At 41.8% G+C, this 18584-nt stretch overlaps 1 protein-coding gene across 3 annotated transcripts in view; it reads right to left on the reverse strand.

Annotated features, from left to right (window-relative positions):
* The window catches only part of PHEX (phosphate regulating endopeptidase X-linked), a 213444-nt gene that overhangs the window by 46928 nt on the left and 147932 nt on the right, over window positions 1-18584 (reverse strand). For all 3 annotated transcript variants that reach the window (XM_047716507.1, XM_047716508.1, XM_047716509.1), the window contains 2 exons: window positions 17414-17517; window positions 7521-7579 (listed from right to left, as the gene is read on the reverse strand). In XM_047716507.1, the coding sequence (XP_047572463.1) occupies window positions 7521-7579; window positions 17414-17517 (163 nt within the window). The remainder of the gene's footprint in view (window positions 1-7520; window positions 7580-17413; window positions 17518-18584) is intronic.

Below are 18584 nucleotides of genomic sequence, written 5' to 3' on the forward strand. Positions count from 1 at the left end.
AAACACTGAGTAAGTGGGAAAAAATCCTAACAATTGCTACAAGTGTCAGAATCTCTTCTAGATAATGAGAAATTTGGATAAGTTAACCACTTAAGTTTCCTCCCTTTTGCCTCCAAAACCATTAGAAGACTATTCCCAAATTGTCCCCAAACAGAGTATTATATGTATTCAAGGCTTTGCTTTCATTAAATTCTGCTAGAGGCTACAGGTGAGTATTTGCTAACTTGGCTTCTACTTTATGGTTTTAGGCAGAGTCAACAAAGTATAAGAAATTCTCTCAGTTTGAAATATAATAATTTCCTTAACAGCAAAACAAATCTATGTTTGATTTCAGGATTAACACTATAGTTTGATGCCAGCGTAAGCCCAGCCTCTGGTCAAAGGCTTATCTTCTTTAGCAGAATATCTGTGATTAAACCCAGGTAACCAAATTCCTTGTGTATTACAACAAAGATAATAGTATCTTTGGTTTTAGCCCTCAGCCCTTACTTATTTTCAAGCCAAGGTTTTATTTGCTTGCAATAATTCTTTAATATGATTTAAGACATAGGATGAGAAAAACCAATACTGAAATGAAGCATTTTACAGATACACATTGAGACTGAACACATGAACTTTATTCTAAAGACCAGTCCATGTCAGCAGAAATGAAAGCCAAACATGAACTGTGCACTCTACCACCCTCCTGCCCTTGGTGCCACCACGTGATTGGATCCAAATTAGTGCGTGAGCTGCGTCAGAGTACTCTTCAAGTCTCCCTGGGTCCCATCCACTTGCAGTGCTCTCTACCAGGGGTTGGCCAACTAGAGCCCATGTAGTTTTACTAAAAACACAGCCATGACCATTTGTTTATGAACTCTCTACGGTCACAGCAGTAGAGGTGAGAATTGACAGCAGAGAATGGATGGCTTGTAAAGGCAAAAACATTTACTATTTGGCCCTTTACAGGAAAAGTTTGCCAATCCCTTATCTCTTCCTCTGGATGCCTGGCCTAACGTAAACTGTTACAAGCCCAAAAATGTGTATGCATGTTATATGCTGTTATAAAACATTTTATGGGGGGGGATGAGAGTGTTATTGTTGATGTATGATATGCATATAGTAGTGGCACAAATTTTAATGGTGGAACACGATGAGATTTTATACCCTGTGCAACCACCTCCCATATTGGGAAAATGTTCCCTGTGGCCCTCACAGTCAATACCCCCAGCAAAGGTAGCCATTGTTTCCAGTTCCATCACTTAAATCCTTTTGCCTCCTCCTGAACCTTAGATGGCCAGAAGCATGCAGTGTGTCACTGAGCACTGAGGCAGTGGCCTTCTCCCATATTGTAGCATGGAGCGGTTTGTTCTTCATTGCTGTGTAATAGTCACTTATACGAATATACCACGATTTATCTACCAATTCTACTTGTGGACATGAGGTTCTCTCCAGGTTTTAGCTGTTACGAATAAAGCTCCTATGAACAGGCGATGTTCATGTGATTTGATGGGCATAACAACGGACTTATTTTATGAAGATGGAATTTCTGGGTAATAGGAGATACCAACAGGAAGACCAGTTGTGTAGGTATCACAAAGTTAGGAAAGGCCAAGCTCAGGCAACACTAACCCGGGCTCCCGGTTGTCCTCTTTAACCACCGAATCAGTTCAAATATAATTAAATTCTGCGACAGAAAACTCCTCCTATAGCAGACTGCAGTCATTATTATGTTACATGGCATTCTGTCTGAAGACACTGCTCCCCAGCTTGACGAGAGTAGAAAAATAAGAAGCATGCCCATGCTGCAAAATTCTAACACTGAAATATGGCCATAAGTCATAGGGTTTCAGACAAAGGCAGGAATTTGCAAACAAAGAACAAACAAAAACAGAACAAACCGAAAACCTATAGGCTTTTGTGTTTTCTACTCGAGTCTCTACCATGAGCAGAAGTGGACTTAAGTGGCATAAATCAGAAAATGATAACGGGAACTGAATGAAATTCTCATAAATCATGTTACTAAGTATAGTTACGTCTTAGATGTGAAACCCAATTAAACAGATGGCCACATGCTGTCAGAATCAGCTCCTAATCAATAAAGATGTTCATTTCAGAAAATCACCTCAATTTTTCACTTCTTCAGTGAAGGAAAAAGAAGACAGTTGGGGGTTTGGGCAGGGATGGTGGAGGGAGTCCCAGCAAACCCAGTGGGGAAATGTCTCAAAAGGAGTTCCACCTGTCTTAATTTGTAGTCCAGAAAATCAGAAGAGAGAGAGAGAGAGAAAGTCACCCAAAGGATTCCTTGTCATCTTGCCTGGGAATGTAATTTACAATGAGAGCAAGTACTGGTCATTAGGAAAATAGAAACAGCTTGAATCTCTTAATTAAAACACTGCTTCAAATTGTTCATTTCAAAGCCCTCTGTTCCTGAGCTTTCCAGAAACCACTGGGTTACCCCGAAAGGGCTGTTTCTTCAGTAAACCTGTGATAGGATCAGCTCTTCCAGACAAGAAAAAGGCTGAGCAGGAGTGAATCCCAGAGGCAGAATATTATTAGGCATACTTAAATCCCCAAAGCAGCCATAAGCATTCACTGACATTGGAAAATGAGCGTGGGAAGAGTCTGTTAACAATCTATCTCAATGCCACTAGATTGGGGAAAATGAAGTCTACCAATGCCAAGAGGTGGTAAAAACTAGAGTTGATGAAAACACTTCTGGACTTTGAAATACTCTCTTTGCCACCCATTTGGTGTTATCTGGTAGAGTTGAGTATTTGCACACTTTACAGGCCAGTAATTTCACTCCTAGTATACACCCTAAACACTTGCCTCAGGGAACATGAACAAGAATGTTCACAGCAGCGAATCTGTTTACAAGCACCAAACCCTGGGGTGGGAGAACACATTGGTCTGTCAACAGATAAAGTCTGTAGTACAAGTAAGTAATCTGAGATACAGTCATGCAATGGAATATTATACAGCAGGGAAAATGAAAACCCCACTACCACATGCTACATGGATGAATCTTAATAACATGTAGATTTAAAAAGCAAAGCAGCTTTACACTGCATGCAGTATGATACTATTTTATCATGCTATAAAAATAAACGAATGGGGGCGCCTGGGTGGCTCAGTGGGTTAAGCCGCTGCCTTCGGCTCAGGTCATGATCCCAGGTCCTGGGTTCGAGCCCCATGTCGGGCTTTCTGCTCAGCAGGGAGCCTGCTTCCTCCTCTCTCTCTGCCTGCCTCTCTGCCTACTTGTGATTTCTCTCTGTCAAATGAATAAATAAAATCTTTAAAAAAAATAAACGAATGGCTTAAATTTTATTTAAAAAAAAAAAGAAAATGATAAACATGAATATCAGAAAAGTAGTTACCTCTACAGTGAACAAGATGAATGGGATGGGGAGAAGCATGGACAGATGCAATGATATCAGGAATGTTCTAGTTCTTGGTTGGGTGGGAGGTTCATAGGAATATAATTTATATGTTTTAACATGTTACGTATATTCTTTGGCATGTACCAAATATCACATAATAAAACATCTTTTAAAATGGATAATCTTAAAAAAATGGATAATCTAGTCCAAATCTGGGCAGTTTCTAGACCCAGATGAACCCTGACTGGTCAGGTTTTATTCTCCACCGGACCCAGTCTGATTCCTGCTGGTTTCTGGACCCCATCTGGAAGAAATGTTCTATGAGTCAAGTCTGAAAGCTCCTAACAGAAAAGCTGGGCAGCTGGGATCCAGGCTAAGAGAAGGACTTATTCGCCTGCTCCAGAAACAGAGAGAACGCACTAGCTCAAGGAGCTAGGAAGGCATCTGCTTCAATTACCAAAAAGCAAGTTGAGGAGCACTGTGATGCAAGATCCTTGCAGCAAATCCAGAGAGCTCCTCGTGGCCAGAACTGAACACTCTGAGCAATGACACAGAGATTCAGAGTATTGGATTAGAACCCACAGAATAAAATAAATACCCATGGGTGAATGGACAGTCCCTTCCTTAAAAGAGAATTCACAGCAATACAAATGTGAAAGGGAAGAAATGGAAATTTCCGTTGAGCAAACAGTGCAGGGACACTCGTTGCTTAAAAGTTTTTAATAATGGATGCTAAAATCAATGAGGGAAAGACTGGTGAGAAAGAGGATACATGCAGTCTCAGAGATATACTTCCCAAGATATTGCCACCTCATCAGGCAGGGGGAACAGCAGCTTTATGGTGGAGCAACCCAGCAGAATCCACCTTCTCCAGGTGATCGAGGGTCACGTCACATCACCAGCAAGAAGACACACAGATAGCGTAAACTCAATGATATGATGCACTAAGGAGGACACAACATCACTTCTGTGACATTCGTGCCCCAAATGCATTAGCTTCACTCTGATCACGTAAAAACACTAGACAAACACAAACTAACTGACCAGTACTCTTCAAAGGTTTCAAGGTCCTAAAAGACAAAGACTAAAGAACTATTATACTCTGTAGGAGACTAAGAAGAAATAATGACTCAATGTAATGTGGGATCTCGACCGGATTCTGAAACAGAAAAAGAACGTAATTGGCAAAACTAGTGACATTTCACTAAGGCCTTCAGTTTAATTAATGGTGTTATAGCAATGTTAATTTTCTGGTTCTGATCATTGCACTACAGTTACATGCTAACATTGGGGTGGTTGACTAAAAGATAAATGGAAACTCTGTGTTCTGGTTTTGTAACTTTTTAGTAAGTTTAGAAGCAGCTCAAAATAAAAAGGGGGTGCCTGGGTGGCTCAGTGGGTTAAGCATCTGCCTTCAGCTCATGTCATGATCTCAGGGTCCTGGGATTGAGTCCCGTGTTAGGCTCCCTACTCAGCAGGGACTCTGCTTTTCGCTGCCGCTCTGCCCTCACCCCCTGCTCAAGCTCTCTTACTCTCAAATAAGTAAAATCTTTAAAATAAACAAATAAAATAAAAAGTGGGGGGTTTTAGGGCAAAGGATAATCTAAAGAATTGCCCATTGCATAATAGGTTGTTCCAACTATTATAATTAATATATAATTATTATAAATAGTAGTTAAAAGTTAAAATCTTAAATATCTTGGGGCACCTGGGTGGCTCAGTCAGTTAAGTGTCCAACTCTTGATCTCAGCTCAGGTCATGATCTCAGGATTGTGAGATCAAACCCCACATCAGGCTCCAGGCTCCATGCCAAGCATGGAACCTGCTTAAGATTCTCTCCCTCTGCCTCTACCCCTCCCTCCCCCACTCATTCTCGCTCCAAAAAAAATAAATAAAATAATATAATATAAAATAAAACAAAGTAAAATCTCAAATATCTTTAGTTCCTATGTAACATATGGGTCTTAGTTCTCAGTTTGGAGCTATATGAAAACATCACGGTGCACATATTACATACACACACTGTCAATTATACGGCAATGACACTGCGGGGAAAAGAAAGCAACAGTTTTTTCATAATAATGAGTATTTCTATAGGAAGGAGTGACATTCAAAATATTTAACAACTTATTTGATTATACAAATTAATATAGAAATCCAAAATTACCACCATCTGCTCGTTTCCTTCTATTTATTATGTTCTCAGACTAGTCCTTCAGAGACTGCCATTCCCAAAAGTGGCCACACAAGGGTGACTCTAACGAGCTGTGCCTGCTGGGAGTTGGCATTCAGAGCTCCAGAGCTGTCCTGTCTGGCCAGGGAGCCCTGTTGGGATGAGGGGCAGCAGGGAGGACCTACAGAGGGCAGGCAGGGCCCCTCACTGAGAAGATGGCATTCAAGCAAAGATTTAAAGGAAATGGGAGCATGAACCATGCAGATCACCTGGGGAATTTTCCAAAGCGGACAGCCTCTCATATAAATGCTATGAGAGAAGAGTCTCGTGTTCTAGAAACAGGAGGGAGGCCAGTGTGGCAGGAACCAAGGTGACGTAAGACAGCAGTAAGAGGCTTGAGGGCCATTACAAGTAGTTTGGCTTTTATTCTAAATGCAAAGGGAAGCTGATAACCGGTTCTGAGCAAAGGAGAGACCTAAGATGACTGTAAAACATCTTTAAATGTCTGCAATATTAGATTTAGAACAACTTGAAGGGGAATACAGACAGAAGCAGGGAGACCAGTGAGGAGGCTATGGCGGATATCTAGTGAGGAGGAGATGGCCCTGTGGCCAAGGGCGGCAAGTCTTTATAAGTTCCATCCCCCACATTCAACAAAGTGCACTGAGATGTGCTTAAAAGTGTGAGATTAGATGTTATCAACACACGAGGGAGTAAAGACGAAGACCAGGAGAAATGCAGGAGGGAGGAGAGACCAGCCAGGGCCTGAGCAGGAGCGGCCCACCCTTCCCACGACAGGTCACTGCCAACCTGAACTCAAATGTCTGTCGCTCTCATGAATGTCTTCATACTTTCACTCAAAAGGCTATACCTCCAGACAATATATAGAAGTGTTTTTGCACGCTCTTCAACTTTTTTATATGGTATCATACTCAATATATTTTCCCCAGTTGTCCTTTTCCCCATCCAACCAATATTTATGAACTTTATCCTCAGTAATACATGTTGCTCTAGGCCCTTCATTATTCACTGCTACCTGGAATTCCTTTGGGTGAACAGGCCACACTTGAGCCATGTTCCTGCAGAGGGACACATAGGTTACTCCCCTTTTTCTGCTATTATGAACGACACCGGTATGATCATTCTCACATGGGCCTCCTCAGGCGAGACCTCTCAGCAATAGTTCTCAAGCTATGCAGAGTCACCTAGAAGCCTAAATAAAACAGATTTCTGAGCCCCACAGGGTTTTTTTAACATAGACCTAAGATGGGGCCCAAGAATTTGCATTTCTAACAAATTCCCCCATGATGCCATTGCCATTGGTCCCAAGACCCCACTGAGAAACACCGCACTGAGGCCCACGCCAGGAGTGCAAATGGTGGTCAGAGACAGGCATGGACATCTTGCCCTTCTCCAGGCATTGCCAACGGCTCTGCAAAGCTGGCAAACCAATTTACCTTTCCACCAGTGTAAGTACATGTGTCCCTGCTGCCAACACTTGGTGCTGTCACGTTTTTTAATCTGATCTTTAGTTATTTTTTAAATTTATCACGGCATTTATAATTTTATCTACTCAACACATGTAAATAAAAGCAAGCTAAGACTTTACATCCTAGGACTTTTCTTTATAGCTAACCCCCTCGGGTTCTGTCATCAGCCCAGCTACCGCTTGTTTTTCCCATAAATCCTAGAAAAAGACACATGGTTTGGACAAAATCATTAAGATCCTGTTGAAAGGAAAGTGGAAGCTTGCTCCTTTTCATGGCCAACTGCACTGTGTTTTATTTATTGCCTTTTGTTTGTTTGTTTGTTGACTCAATAAGGTGAAGGGAGAGAGGAAAATCTGGCACGTGGGGAGAAGAAGGGCAAGTGTGCTCACCAACATACCTGATCACTTTTGGAGGGCAATAAAGAAATCATAGGGAGGGAAGGGTTCCTTCCACTCCGTGCCAGGTTAACTAGGAGACAAGAAGCTGGGTACTCACGGATCTGGTTGGTGGACGCACTGTAGAAGGCGTTGACGGTTGTTGGATTTGTGAACCACCTGTAGAAAGAGAAGCAAATACCACCAGGCAATCACCATGATCCATGCGTAAGAGCAGCAAGAATGAACACGATGTGGCAGGACTTATTAGCAAACAACCAGGGAACAATGGGGAAGTGGGGTATATGGGCAACTTCTCACCTCAGTCTAGGGTTATTGCTCTGTGCAGTGAACAATCTCGTCCTAAATTGAACAGGGTTCAATGAGAATATATGACCATATGCCTGGTTATTCACTCCTCCTAATGTAATGGAAAAAGTCAGCACCGGTGCTTCTGAAATAGCTTTAAGGAGATTCTAGAATCTAGAGGGCTCTCCTAAGAGATGGAAAGAGCAACAAGCTGATGTTCAGCAGGCCCTGCTCAATGGGTCCATGGGACAGCTAAGTTTCTACGAGGCATCACCTCTGAATGGTCCTTTAGAGGTTTTAGATTGATGACAGCATAGAGGCCCAAGTAGAGAGACATGACTAGAGCATGACCATGCTGCCCAGAGGGTCTGCCTGCTCCAGGCGCAAGTTCACAGATTTATTTTTTTTTAAGATTTTTATTTATTTCTTTGAGAGAGAGAGAAAGTGAAAGAAATCACAGAGGGAGAGGGAGAAGCAGACTTGCCACTGACTGAGAGGAGAGCCCGAGGAGGGGCTCGATCCCAGGATCCTGAGATCATGACCTGAGCTGAAGGCAGATGCTCAACTGACTGAGCCACCCAGGCGGCCCTGAGTTCACAGATGTAAGCTCCAGATCTAATGGCTCATCCTGCCTCTATCACTAAGTCGCTGGGTTGTGTTGCAAGAGCTGCCCACCTTCCTGGGGTGTGGTTTTAGCTATAAAATTTAGGTACTGCATTAAGAGGTCTTGGGAGTATTTTCCGGCTATAAAGAGCCTACATTCTATTTGAAATGCATACATTACTTAGAGTAGGGCTTGGCAAGTTTTTTTCTGTCAGGAGTCAGATGGTAAACATTTAGGCATTTTGCAGGCAAAGAGGCAAGAATCCAAGATGTTATATAGGTACCTCTAGCGTAGGAGCAAAGCTTCCGCAAAATGATATTGATGAAATTAAAAATGTAATAACTGAGTACAATTTTTTTAAGGCAGGCCATTAATGAGAAGAATGGAATTCTTCTGAGGCAGAATAACATTTTTGCTTAATTGGGATTCGAGGTTAGTGCTTCCTATCTTCAATCGACTGCAAATATTTATCTCTCAGAATCACTCTGCGCTCACGGGCCATTCGAAAACAGGCATCAGGCAAGATTTAGCCCCCAAGTTGCAGTGTGCGGACCCCTAATTTAGATGCCAGTGAGTTTCTGCCCTTTAGGATGAAAACCAAGCTATCTGAAGCTAAATTGTTCAAAATAAACTCGTATAAATCCCTTTTCGGAACAATCATTTTAGTAGTTTATATTTAATAGGAGAATTACAACAAGCTAATAATTTATGTCAGACTAATATGAAACTGGTAGGAAGTCCAAGTGTTGATTCTTGTTGATCCACACATACCTTCTCCGTATAAAGAAGTCTACAAATAGGTCATGGTGTTATTCTCATTAGTGGTAGTAGCAGTGGCAGCAAACCTTCACTGAGCGCTCACAATGCCCCAATGCCCTAAGCATGCCCTATTCCTCAGGTTTTCTTCCCCACAGCAACTATAGAAATTATTGGCCTATCTCATAGACGAGGACAGTGAGACTTAACAAGCATTACATACCTGCATAAGGTCCGGTCTGAGTTCAAGCCAGTTTTTTTTTTTCCCCAAACCAGTTCTCTTAAACATTGTATCATACTGGACACATTCCTGGATATCAAGAAAACGAGTGCCTCCTCTAGTCAAAACTGAAACCTATACTCCTTTCCATAAAACGCATACTCTTTGCCTTCAGGTTTAGGAATAGTATTTCAATAAGCACTAGTGTTTAGCAAACAAACCTACTGACTGGTTTACTTTCTTGAGGAAGTAAGTGAAGGCAAAAGCCCCTTCATTGCCCTAACGTCACTCCCTATAGTAGGTAGAATTAGGGCTCCCCAGAAGATGTTCATGTCCTAATCCCTGGATCCTATGAATAGGATACATTACATCCCAAAAAGGACACTGCAAATGTAATTAAGGGTAAAGTTCAAAACAGAGAGATTATCCTGGATATCCAGGTGGGCCCAATCTCTCACTAGTCCTTAAAAGCTGACACTGTTCCTTGGCTGGAATCCAGAGATGTAATGGAGGAACTCAGATTCCAAGAGTCAAAAGGATCCAACATGCTGTTGTTGGCTGAGATGTAGGGACCATCATGCAAGGACCAGAGAGAAGTCTCGAGAAGGGAACAGCAGCTCCCAACTGACAGCCAGCAAGGAAGTAGGGATGGCAGTTCTAGAAGTACCAGGTGGAGGAGTAGCCAACATCTCAATGAGCTCAGAAAAGAATTCTTCCCAGAGCCTCCAGCTATGAGCCCAGCCCACTGACACTTCGAGTCCAGCCTCATGAAACCTGGATCTAAGAAAGCAGCGAAGCCATCCTGTACTTCTGACCTCCAGAACTGTGAGACAGTACATTTGTGTTTTGAGTTGCTAATGTTGCGTTAGTTTGTTACAGCAGCAACAGAAAATTAACACATTACCCAAAGAACCCAGCATTTCTATGCCTGAAGTTTGAGTCGAGACAGGAGAATCCAGGTGCCTCTGAACTTGGCCTCTAGATGACACTGGTCTGAAGCATACTGTGCACCAAAGATGAGGTGTATTCCTAGAGCTCATCCCTTCCCTTCCCCTCCCCCTCCCAACTCCCCCTTCTCTTTAGCCAACAATCAAACTTGCAAAACATGAAGATAAGGGTCCCTGCAGGAAAAATGTTTTTAACTGCTGATGGACAAAGGTGGACAAAACAAAGAAATCAAACGATCAGGTGGGGTCCGATGGGGTCTCTGAAGCTTCAGCAAGAGTAGCTGAAACATCCTGTTTCATACCCATGATCTCACCTCTCTTGACTTCCCAGAGCTCTTGCTATCTCTGTGCTATGTCTGGAGTCTTGATTATACCCAGAGCTGATATTAAGCTGCTGCACCAGTAGATCCTAGCACTTGTAGGCACTAGTATTTCTTCTTATTGGTCAGTGCCCATGCCAAACCAGCCATTAAATATTGCGTCTATCTTCCTCATTATAGCCAAGTTTATTATACATTCAGTTTTACTATTCTCTAATATAAGGCTACCAACCCTGGTTTTAATATGTGTTTATAATTTTTTTCACACTCCTCCCATTAAGAAGTGGAACCTAAATTCCTCTCCTCTGGATTATGGGCTAGCCTTGGTGAGTCGGTTCTACAACATAAAATGCAATGGAAATGACACCACAGGTCTTCCCAAACTAGGCAATTTAAAGGCAGTACAACCTCCCCCTGGTGTACAAACACGCTTCCTTCCGCTTCTCTTTCTCAGCAACTTGCCCTTTGATGCTTCTTGCTCAATCAGCATGCTGTGAAGAAGCCCAGTTCACGAAGCCACAGGACAACAGCCATCATCAGCCACTAGATGTGAGAGAAGCAGCCTCCCCAGGACACCAGCCCCAGCCACTCTCTGACTGCAGTTACATGAAAGACTGGAAGCAACAGCCACCCAGCTGAGCCCAGTGCCGGCCAGAGCCACAAGATGGGGAGAGAGAGAGAGATGTAATTCTTGATGTTTTAAGCCTCTAAATCTTAGAGTGGTTTGTTACACAGCAGTAAATAAATGAAACATTGAAAAGTTGGTTGTCCATAGATTACATTGTAGCCACTGGGTTGATTTTTCCCATAAAGATGTTTAATTTGCCCAACATGACCGTCTTTTAAAGGACTGAAGTGGAAATCATTAAAATGAGGTTCGCCACAGTCCCCACCACCCCCTAGCATTTATACTCGGGGAGGTCACCATTTGCTAACTGACTGAGCCTGGAAAGTGTATGAGTTCATGCAAATTATCTCCCAACAAGATTTTAAGCTCCTTATGGGCTAAGACTATTGTCCAAGTGGCATGCACTGAGCAGAAGTACATCTATTTAAATGACGTATTGCTATATATACATCTACTTGAATAAATAAATAGCTTTAAATTCAAGTACTTTAAATTCTTCTTACCACTACTTTGGGATGTTCTGTGTTTGGGGAAGGATTTGATAGAAAAGGTATGAAGAAGCCTCATATAAATTTCAAAGGGAAACTATATGGGGATGAAAAGATACTGGACAATGGAATACACAAAAGGGGTATAATAGTAATAATGAAATACAATTGTCTAAAGACAAAGACATTGGTACCCCAATTTCTATGGACCATATAAAAGAGATGTACACACCAGGCTAAAGTTTGACATTTTATCCATCAACTCTTAGAGATAGTTGCAGAAATGGCAAAACCACAGAATATTTATTGCCTTATTTCTAATATCCTATAGAGTATATCCTTCCCATTTCATAGATAATGCTTTTGCAAACAAAAATTATGGGCAAAACCATAATTTGTATAGACATTTCATGTAATTTTACATATTTTTAAAAGTTATTTATTTTTACTTATTTTAGAGAGAGAGAGCAGGGGGTCGGACAGAGGGAGACGGAATCTTGAAGCAGGCTCCCTACTGAGCACTGAGCCCGATGCAGGGCTCAATCCCAGACCCTGAAATCAATGACCTGAGCCAAAATCAAGAGTCAGCCGCTCAGCTGACTAAGCCACCCAGGCACCCCATATTTTTAACATATGTTTGAAAAGATAGAGAAAGAAGACCCAGACATGTTTGGTCACAGCCGAATGAGAGTGAGTTAATAGGAAAGCTGACTTAAAGTCATTTCTGTCAATGAGAGGGGACGCTAAGGGGAAAAAATTACTTCTGATTCAAGCCAAGCAGTAGACTAAATCCTCTTTTTTAAGCAAGCTGATGAAATGACAATTCTGAGAACCAACCCCTAAATATGCACCTTCAGGGATGACCACCCAATTAATTCCATTCTTGCTGACATTTCCCACTGTGCTAGAAACTTCTTAATACACATTAGTTCAGCTGAAATGAATTCCACGAGAATGAAAGATAAAGGGTATTTATCTCCTATACCCACAAAGAAGCAAAATGGTATTTCAGGGCTTTGTGGAAATAAAATCATGACGTGCTGTTCAAAGTAAACTCGTGTAGTGGAGCTACTCCCAAATCATTTCCACTAGATTAACCCATCAATTTTCAAAACTAAAAGATGTCAATTAAAGCCAATGGGTATCACAAAGCTAAAATTTCCTACGATGCCTGAAAAGGAGCAGCCCAAAAATTATTTTAAAAAATTAACTATCTTATCACTTTACTACACAAAGAGCATCTCCAATTTCTTAATGTTGCTTTCCCTGAAATACACGTATAGTCTGAGGAAAGAAGAATTAGTACTATTGAGAGGCGCCTGGGTGGTGCAGGCAGTGAAGCGTCTGACTTGGTTTCCACACAGGTCCTAATCTCTGAGTCACGAGACAGAGCCCTGGGTCAGCCACTTCACTCCGGGCAGTCTGCCTGAGATTCTCTCTCTCCACCTCTCCCTCTGCCCCTCCCCTCTGCTTGCACGTGCACTCACTCTCTCTCTAAAATAAATAAAAAGTTTTAAAAACTATTAGTGCTATCACACTGATTTTCATTGCTAGACAGATTTTCCAGAAACATTAACCAATTTAATGTCCTTGTGAAAGAGGTATTCCAACAGAGAAGAAACTACACAAGATCACACAGTTCACCTAAGCCCACAAAGTCAGCCAGCATTTTTCTAAAGCATAAATAAAATATTAGAAATAGTCAAGACCATTAGATTAGAATCTGACAGTCCATCAGTATTTTAGGATGATGTTAAAGCGGACACATTTAGGGATTTTTCAATTAGCAACTTAGGCCTTCCTACACAGCCAAATGAAAAACGCATTTTGAAATTAAAGAATTACTTTGACAGCATCTCTAATATTGAGAAGCCCAAAGCCTGAAAATTCAGAAAAATACTGATGACAAAAATACCTTGAATTTTCCACAAATTCCAAGAAGAGTCTGAACTGATCTGAAGTAGATCTGAAAAAGAACCAGGATGATTCACAGAGATCTGTGACGACCATACTACATGTAGATGGCTCATCAGGATACTGGAAAACATTTGCTGAACTTGTCAGATTCAAGAAGCTACTTTTAGAAGCCTACATCTAAAATGTCTATTGAGTAACTGAGGTTAGGAATGAAGCAGGAGAGATGGACGGAGAGATGCTGGGATGACAGGAGAGAACCAAGGACAGTGGAACACAGAGCTTTAATGCAGCTGCCTGTCATTTCCAGAGATGTATGAAAGCCTTCTAACCTCCTCTGTTCTTTTTGATTAGAGTCAGGGATGGGCAGGGGAATAGTTCAGCTGTAGGCCCCCTCCTTCAAATCCAACAGTTGTAACTAACTTTGTGGGTATGTGTTGTAGGAAGGCTAGAAGGGCAAAGGGCAGGGATTGGTAGATGGCAGCCATGGGGAAGAAGGACCGGCAGTAATCACAGCTTAAACCAAGGGTGGGTACACTTCCTAGAGTTTCTACAGTCTAGAAGAGAGCAGAGAGTTGGAAGGGAGAGTAACAAGAGACCCAGAGAGTATAAAAGGTCTGGAGACCAGAATATCAGCCAAGGTTAAAAAGTGGTCCATTAAAAAAAAAAAAAAAAAGTGGGCCATGGGATCCAGGTTTCGAGCTAGAAGGATATAAAAAAGTCAGCAAATACTTTCCATAAAAATCAAGAATAAAACTGGACAAAATCACAACAAACAACCACTTTAGGGCTCTGGGAATTGATCATCAAAGTCAACAACACACTGAAAAATGTTTATTTTGAAAAATTACTAGAACTTAGGAGTAAATACAACAGAAGTCTGTGGCCTTCTTGCCAGGGGCTGCTCCCACCCCTACCAGCTTGGCCAGTGAGAACTTAGTTCTATCAGGAGAGGTAAGGTAGTGGCACCTGGGTGGCTCAGTCGGTTAAGTGTCTGCCTTCAGCTCAGGTCATGACCCTGGAGTCCTGTGATTGAACCCCACACTGGGCTCCCTGCTCAGCAGGGAGCTTGCTTCCCCCTCTCCCTCTGTCCCTGCTTGCATTCTCTCTCCCCATGCCTTCTCTGCCAAAGAAATTAATTAAATCTTGAAAAAATAAAAGATAGGTAGGGCTGGCTGGAAAACCAGCAGCTTCGCTGCCACAGGGGGTGGACTTGATTGGGAGTGGAGCTGAAAACCTTCAGCTTTGTCAGCTAAAAGTGGCAACCTTGATGGAAAACAGACAAGGAATACCCATAGCTCCACGAGCCTGAAATTACAGTTCCCACTGGGAAGATGGTCAGACAAGCCAGAAATTTAAAAGGGAGATCTTGGAAATGAAAGAGTCACAGAAGGGTGAGATCAGCTCACTCCGTACCCACGGCTGACTGGGACACTAGGAAAGTACACAGGGGAGACTCGAGAGAGCCCAGTGGCAAGCAGACTTTGAGGCTGATGGAGGAAGGGAGTTGCAGCCCACGAACAGATCAACAGGCAGAGAGCAGAAGCCCTACAGACTCGAGGTGTTTGAGCACAAGGTCTGCCCCAATCCCTGGCTGAGCACTAAGCTATGCACAGGGACAACCTCAAGTAAGAGAAGCTAAAAAATAAAAAAATAAGAATTTTTAAAATGAGCAGAGACATCCACGGCTGCATACTCTGGGGGAGATAGATTCTGCAGTCTAAAAGTTACTTTTTTTTTTAAGATTCTATTTATTTATTTGACAGAGAGAGAGAGCACAGGTAGACACAGTGGCAGGCAGAGGAAGAGGGAGAAGCAGGCTCTCCACTAAGCAGGGAGCCCGACGTGGGCCTCGATCCCAGGACCCCGGGACCATGACCTGAGCCAAAGGCAGACGCGTATATTACTGAGCCACCCAGGCACCCCTAAAAGTTACTTTTTAAAAGCCTCAGAAAAATAAATCAGAATCCACAGTTGTTACCATATATTATCTAAAATGTCATTTTCAACAACAAAAAAATTACGCTATGCAAAGAGAGAAAAGTGTTAGGGAAAAAAAAAAAAAGTCAATAAAAACTGACAGAGCAAAGCCAGGTATTAGATTTAGCAAAGATCTGAAAGCAGCCATTATAAATAAGCCCAAAGAATTAAACTGTATTCCAAGAATTAATGGTAAATAGAACGAAAATGATTCAACCAATAGAAAATCATGGGGCACCTGGGTGGCTGAATCAGTTAAGCATCTTCAGGATTGTGAGTTCAAGGACCATGTTGGGCTCCATGCTGAGTATGGAGCCTACAGAAAGAGAAGAGAAGAGGAGGGGAGGGCTGAGGAGGGAAGCGGAGGGGAGAAAGAGGAAGAGAAAGAGTGGAAGGAAAGGAAAGGATGAAGGGAAGGAAGGAAGGAATAGGAAGAAGAGAGGGGAGAGGAAGGGAAGGGAAGGGAGAGCAGGGGAGGGGAAGAGAGGGGGAGGAAGGAGGGAGGGAGAGAGGAAGGAAGCAAGGAAAGGCAAGGAAGAAAGGAAGGGAAGGAAAGGAGGAAGGAAGGAAGGGGGAAGAAAGAAAGGAAGGAAGGAAGAAAGGGGGGAGGGAGACAAGAAAGAAAGAAAATCACAACAGAGAAACAGAAACTAAAAAACAATCAAATGGAAATTCTGAAATTGCAAAGTACAATAACCAAAATGAACAAACAGAAATCTAAACCTCACACGTAACACTCTATCAAGTATATTGCAAAGTAATCAAATTTTTGAAAAAGTAATCTAAACCTGAGCTGAAGGATTTCTCAACTGTAAGCCTCTTATTCATTTGTTAAGTGGGGGTGGTATTATTTATTAATAGTACCTACACCTAACAGAAATGAAGAGAGGATACAATTAGTTAGAACAGGTAAAGTACTTCCTAGCACACTGTGAACACAATAATTGTTAGCTGCTATCAGTTATCTTCATCATACATATTTTGCTAGGGAAGGACATCATGGCTGCCCCCGGTCCAGAAAGTTCCTCGGGAAGATGTCTTACCTAGGGAGCCAGTCCCTACAGGCAGCTGGGAAGAAAGACAGTAAATCCTAACTTATACTGGAGAAAAATAATACAGCCAGCCGTTCTGACACTTATTACTTTGACAAAATCTCCTAGTTACTTCATAATTATATAATTACTTCTACATTTGTAACTATACTGTATTTTTTAAGCATTTGTTCTTTTTTAAGATCTTCGCAAGTTTTTACTTGAGCGTGAAATTCTAGGCAAACTTGTTTTCTATATACATATATTCATACCTACATATAGAAATGACTTGAACATCTGTATCCTAATAAGCCCTCTTACATCGTTTTGGTGCTAGGAGTGGGGCAACCATCATCAGAATGGAGAAGTGATTCATATCATATCAGAAAAAAAGAGTTATCAAAACCTAACACGCTTTGGCCGAACCAAGGTAACCTGCCAGCCGGCTACTCTGACCAGGGGGGATTACCCAGTTTGACCTGGGAGACTTCACTTCCCACCAGCACACTTATTTCTTTCCCTTTCGGGTTTTTATGGGTTTTTTTTGTTTGGGTTTGGTTTGGCTTGGTTTGTTTTTTTGTTTGTTTGGTTGGTTTTTTAAAGATTTTATTTATTTATTTATTTGACAGACGGAGATCACAAGTAGGCAGAGAAGCAGGCAGAGAGAGGAGGAGGAAGCAGGCTCCCTGCTGAGCAGAGAGCCCCATGCGGGGCTTGATCCCAGGACGCAGGCAGAGGCTTTAACCCACTGAGCCACCCAGGCGTCCCTTCGTTTGTTCTTTTTGTTTTGTTCTTTTGTTTGTTTGTTTTTACTCACTCTGTTTTTGGAACCGATTTTCGCAGCCAGAAGAAATCAGACTGTGCTAAGTACTTGCGGGTTTGCAGGACATTGCCAAAGTAGTCGGATTCTGAAAACTTGATCTGAATAAAACAAACCACAACCATCATTGTTCTAAGTGCAGATAAAAGAAACAAAGTCTGAACAAAGTCTTCAGCACACAAACGAGTAACCAACAGAGAAGCTACACTTTTCCGGACACCTCTCAGCCGTCACCAGTTAACCCAGTATCCATAGAGCCATGGAATTTAATCTCCGTGATTTTCTTTTACAAGAAAAAGTCCCCAAATCGATATGATTATTTCTGGATCATGGTAAACAAACAAGAGATGCTGCAGTAATTTATGACACATTTCATTTGCTTTATAATTGAAAAATCTACTTTAACCTTTATAGGACATATCCTCTTAGGTTTGAAATTTCTTGGCTCACACGAGTCCTTGATCTTTTCTGAAATGTGTTCTTTATTTGTCACATAGGTTCTTCTAATAACATTCAGTTTAGTCAGCTGAAACCTCATTTAGCTTATAGATGATGATTTAGTCAAATGTTAAGATCCAATTTACTGTAATCAGCATTTGCTCATGAAGGGAAACAATGCAAGTAGTTCAGAGATTTATTTCCCCCGCTAAGCACAATGGAGTCACTAGAATCATTTCATTATTAACAGAATTTGTCCCTTACCACTCAAAAAATTCTCTGGTCTCTAAAAATTAATGAAACTACAGAGGCAAATCATAGATTACAGCTTGCATAGAAAAACAGAAACTTGATGCATCACAACAATTTGTGTATTAAAATAGGGAGACAGACATAAATGACTCCTGAGTTCCTTTTCCTTTTTTGGAAGGAGAATGGTAAACAGTTGGATTTCTCTAGGCATTCTATCTACAAAACAAGCAGTACTTAACCTAAATATTGCAAATAATATCTGCATAACAGTAAAAGCAATGGGATATAGTGATGGCTAATTCTTTGGTTTGAAAATATAGTACTGGGCCACTTGGGTGGCTCAATTAAGCGTCTACCTTGGGCTCAGGTCATGATCTCAGGGTCCTGGGATCGAGCCCCACATCGGGACTCACTGCTCAGCATGGAGTCTGCTTCCCCCTCTCACTCTCCCTCTGTGCTCTCTCTCTCTCAAATAAAT

This window comes from Lutra lutra, chromosome X, assembly GCF_902655055.1.
Source record: "Lutra lutra chromosome X, mLutLut1.2, whole genome shotgun sequence".
Classification (NCBI taxonomy): Eukaryota; Metazoa; Chordata; class Mammalia; order Carnivora; family Mustelidae; genus Lutra; species Lutra lutra.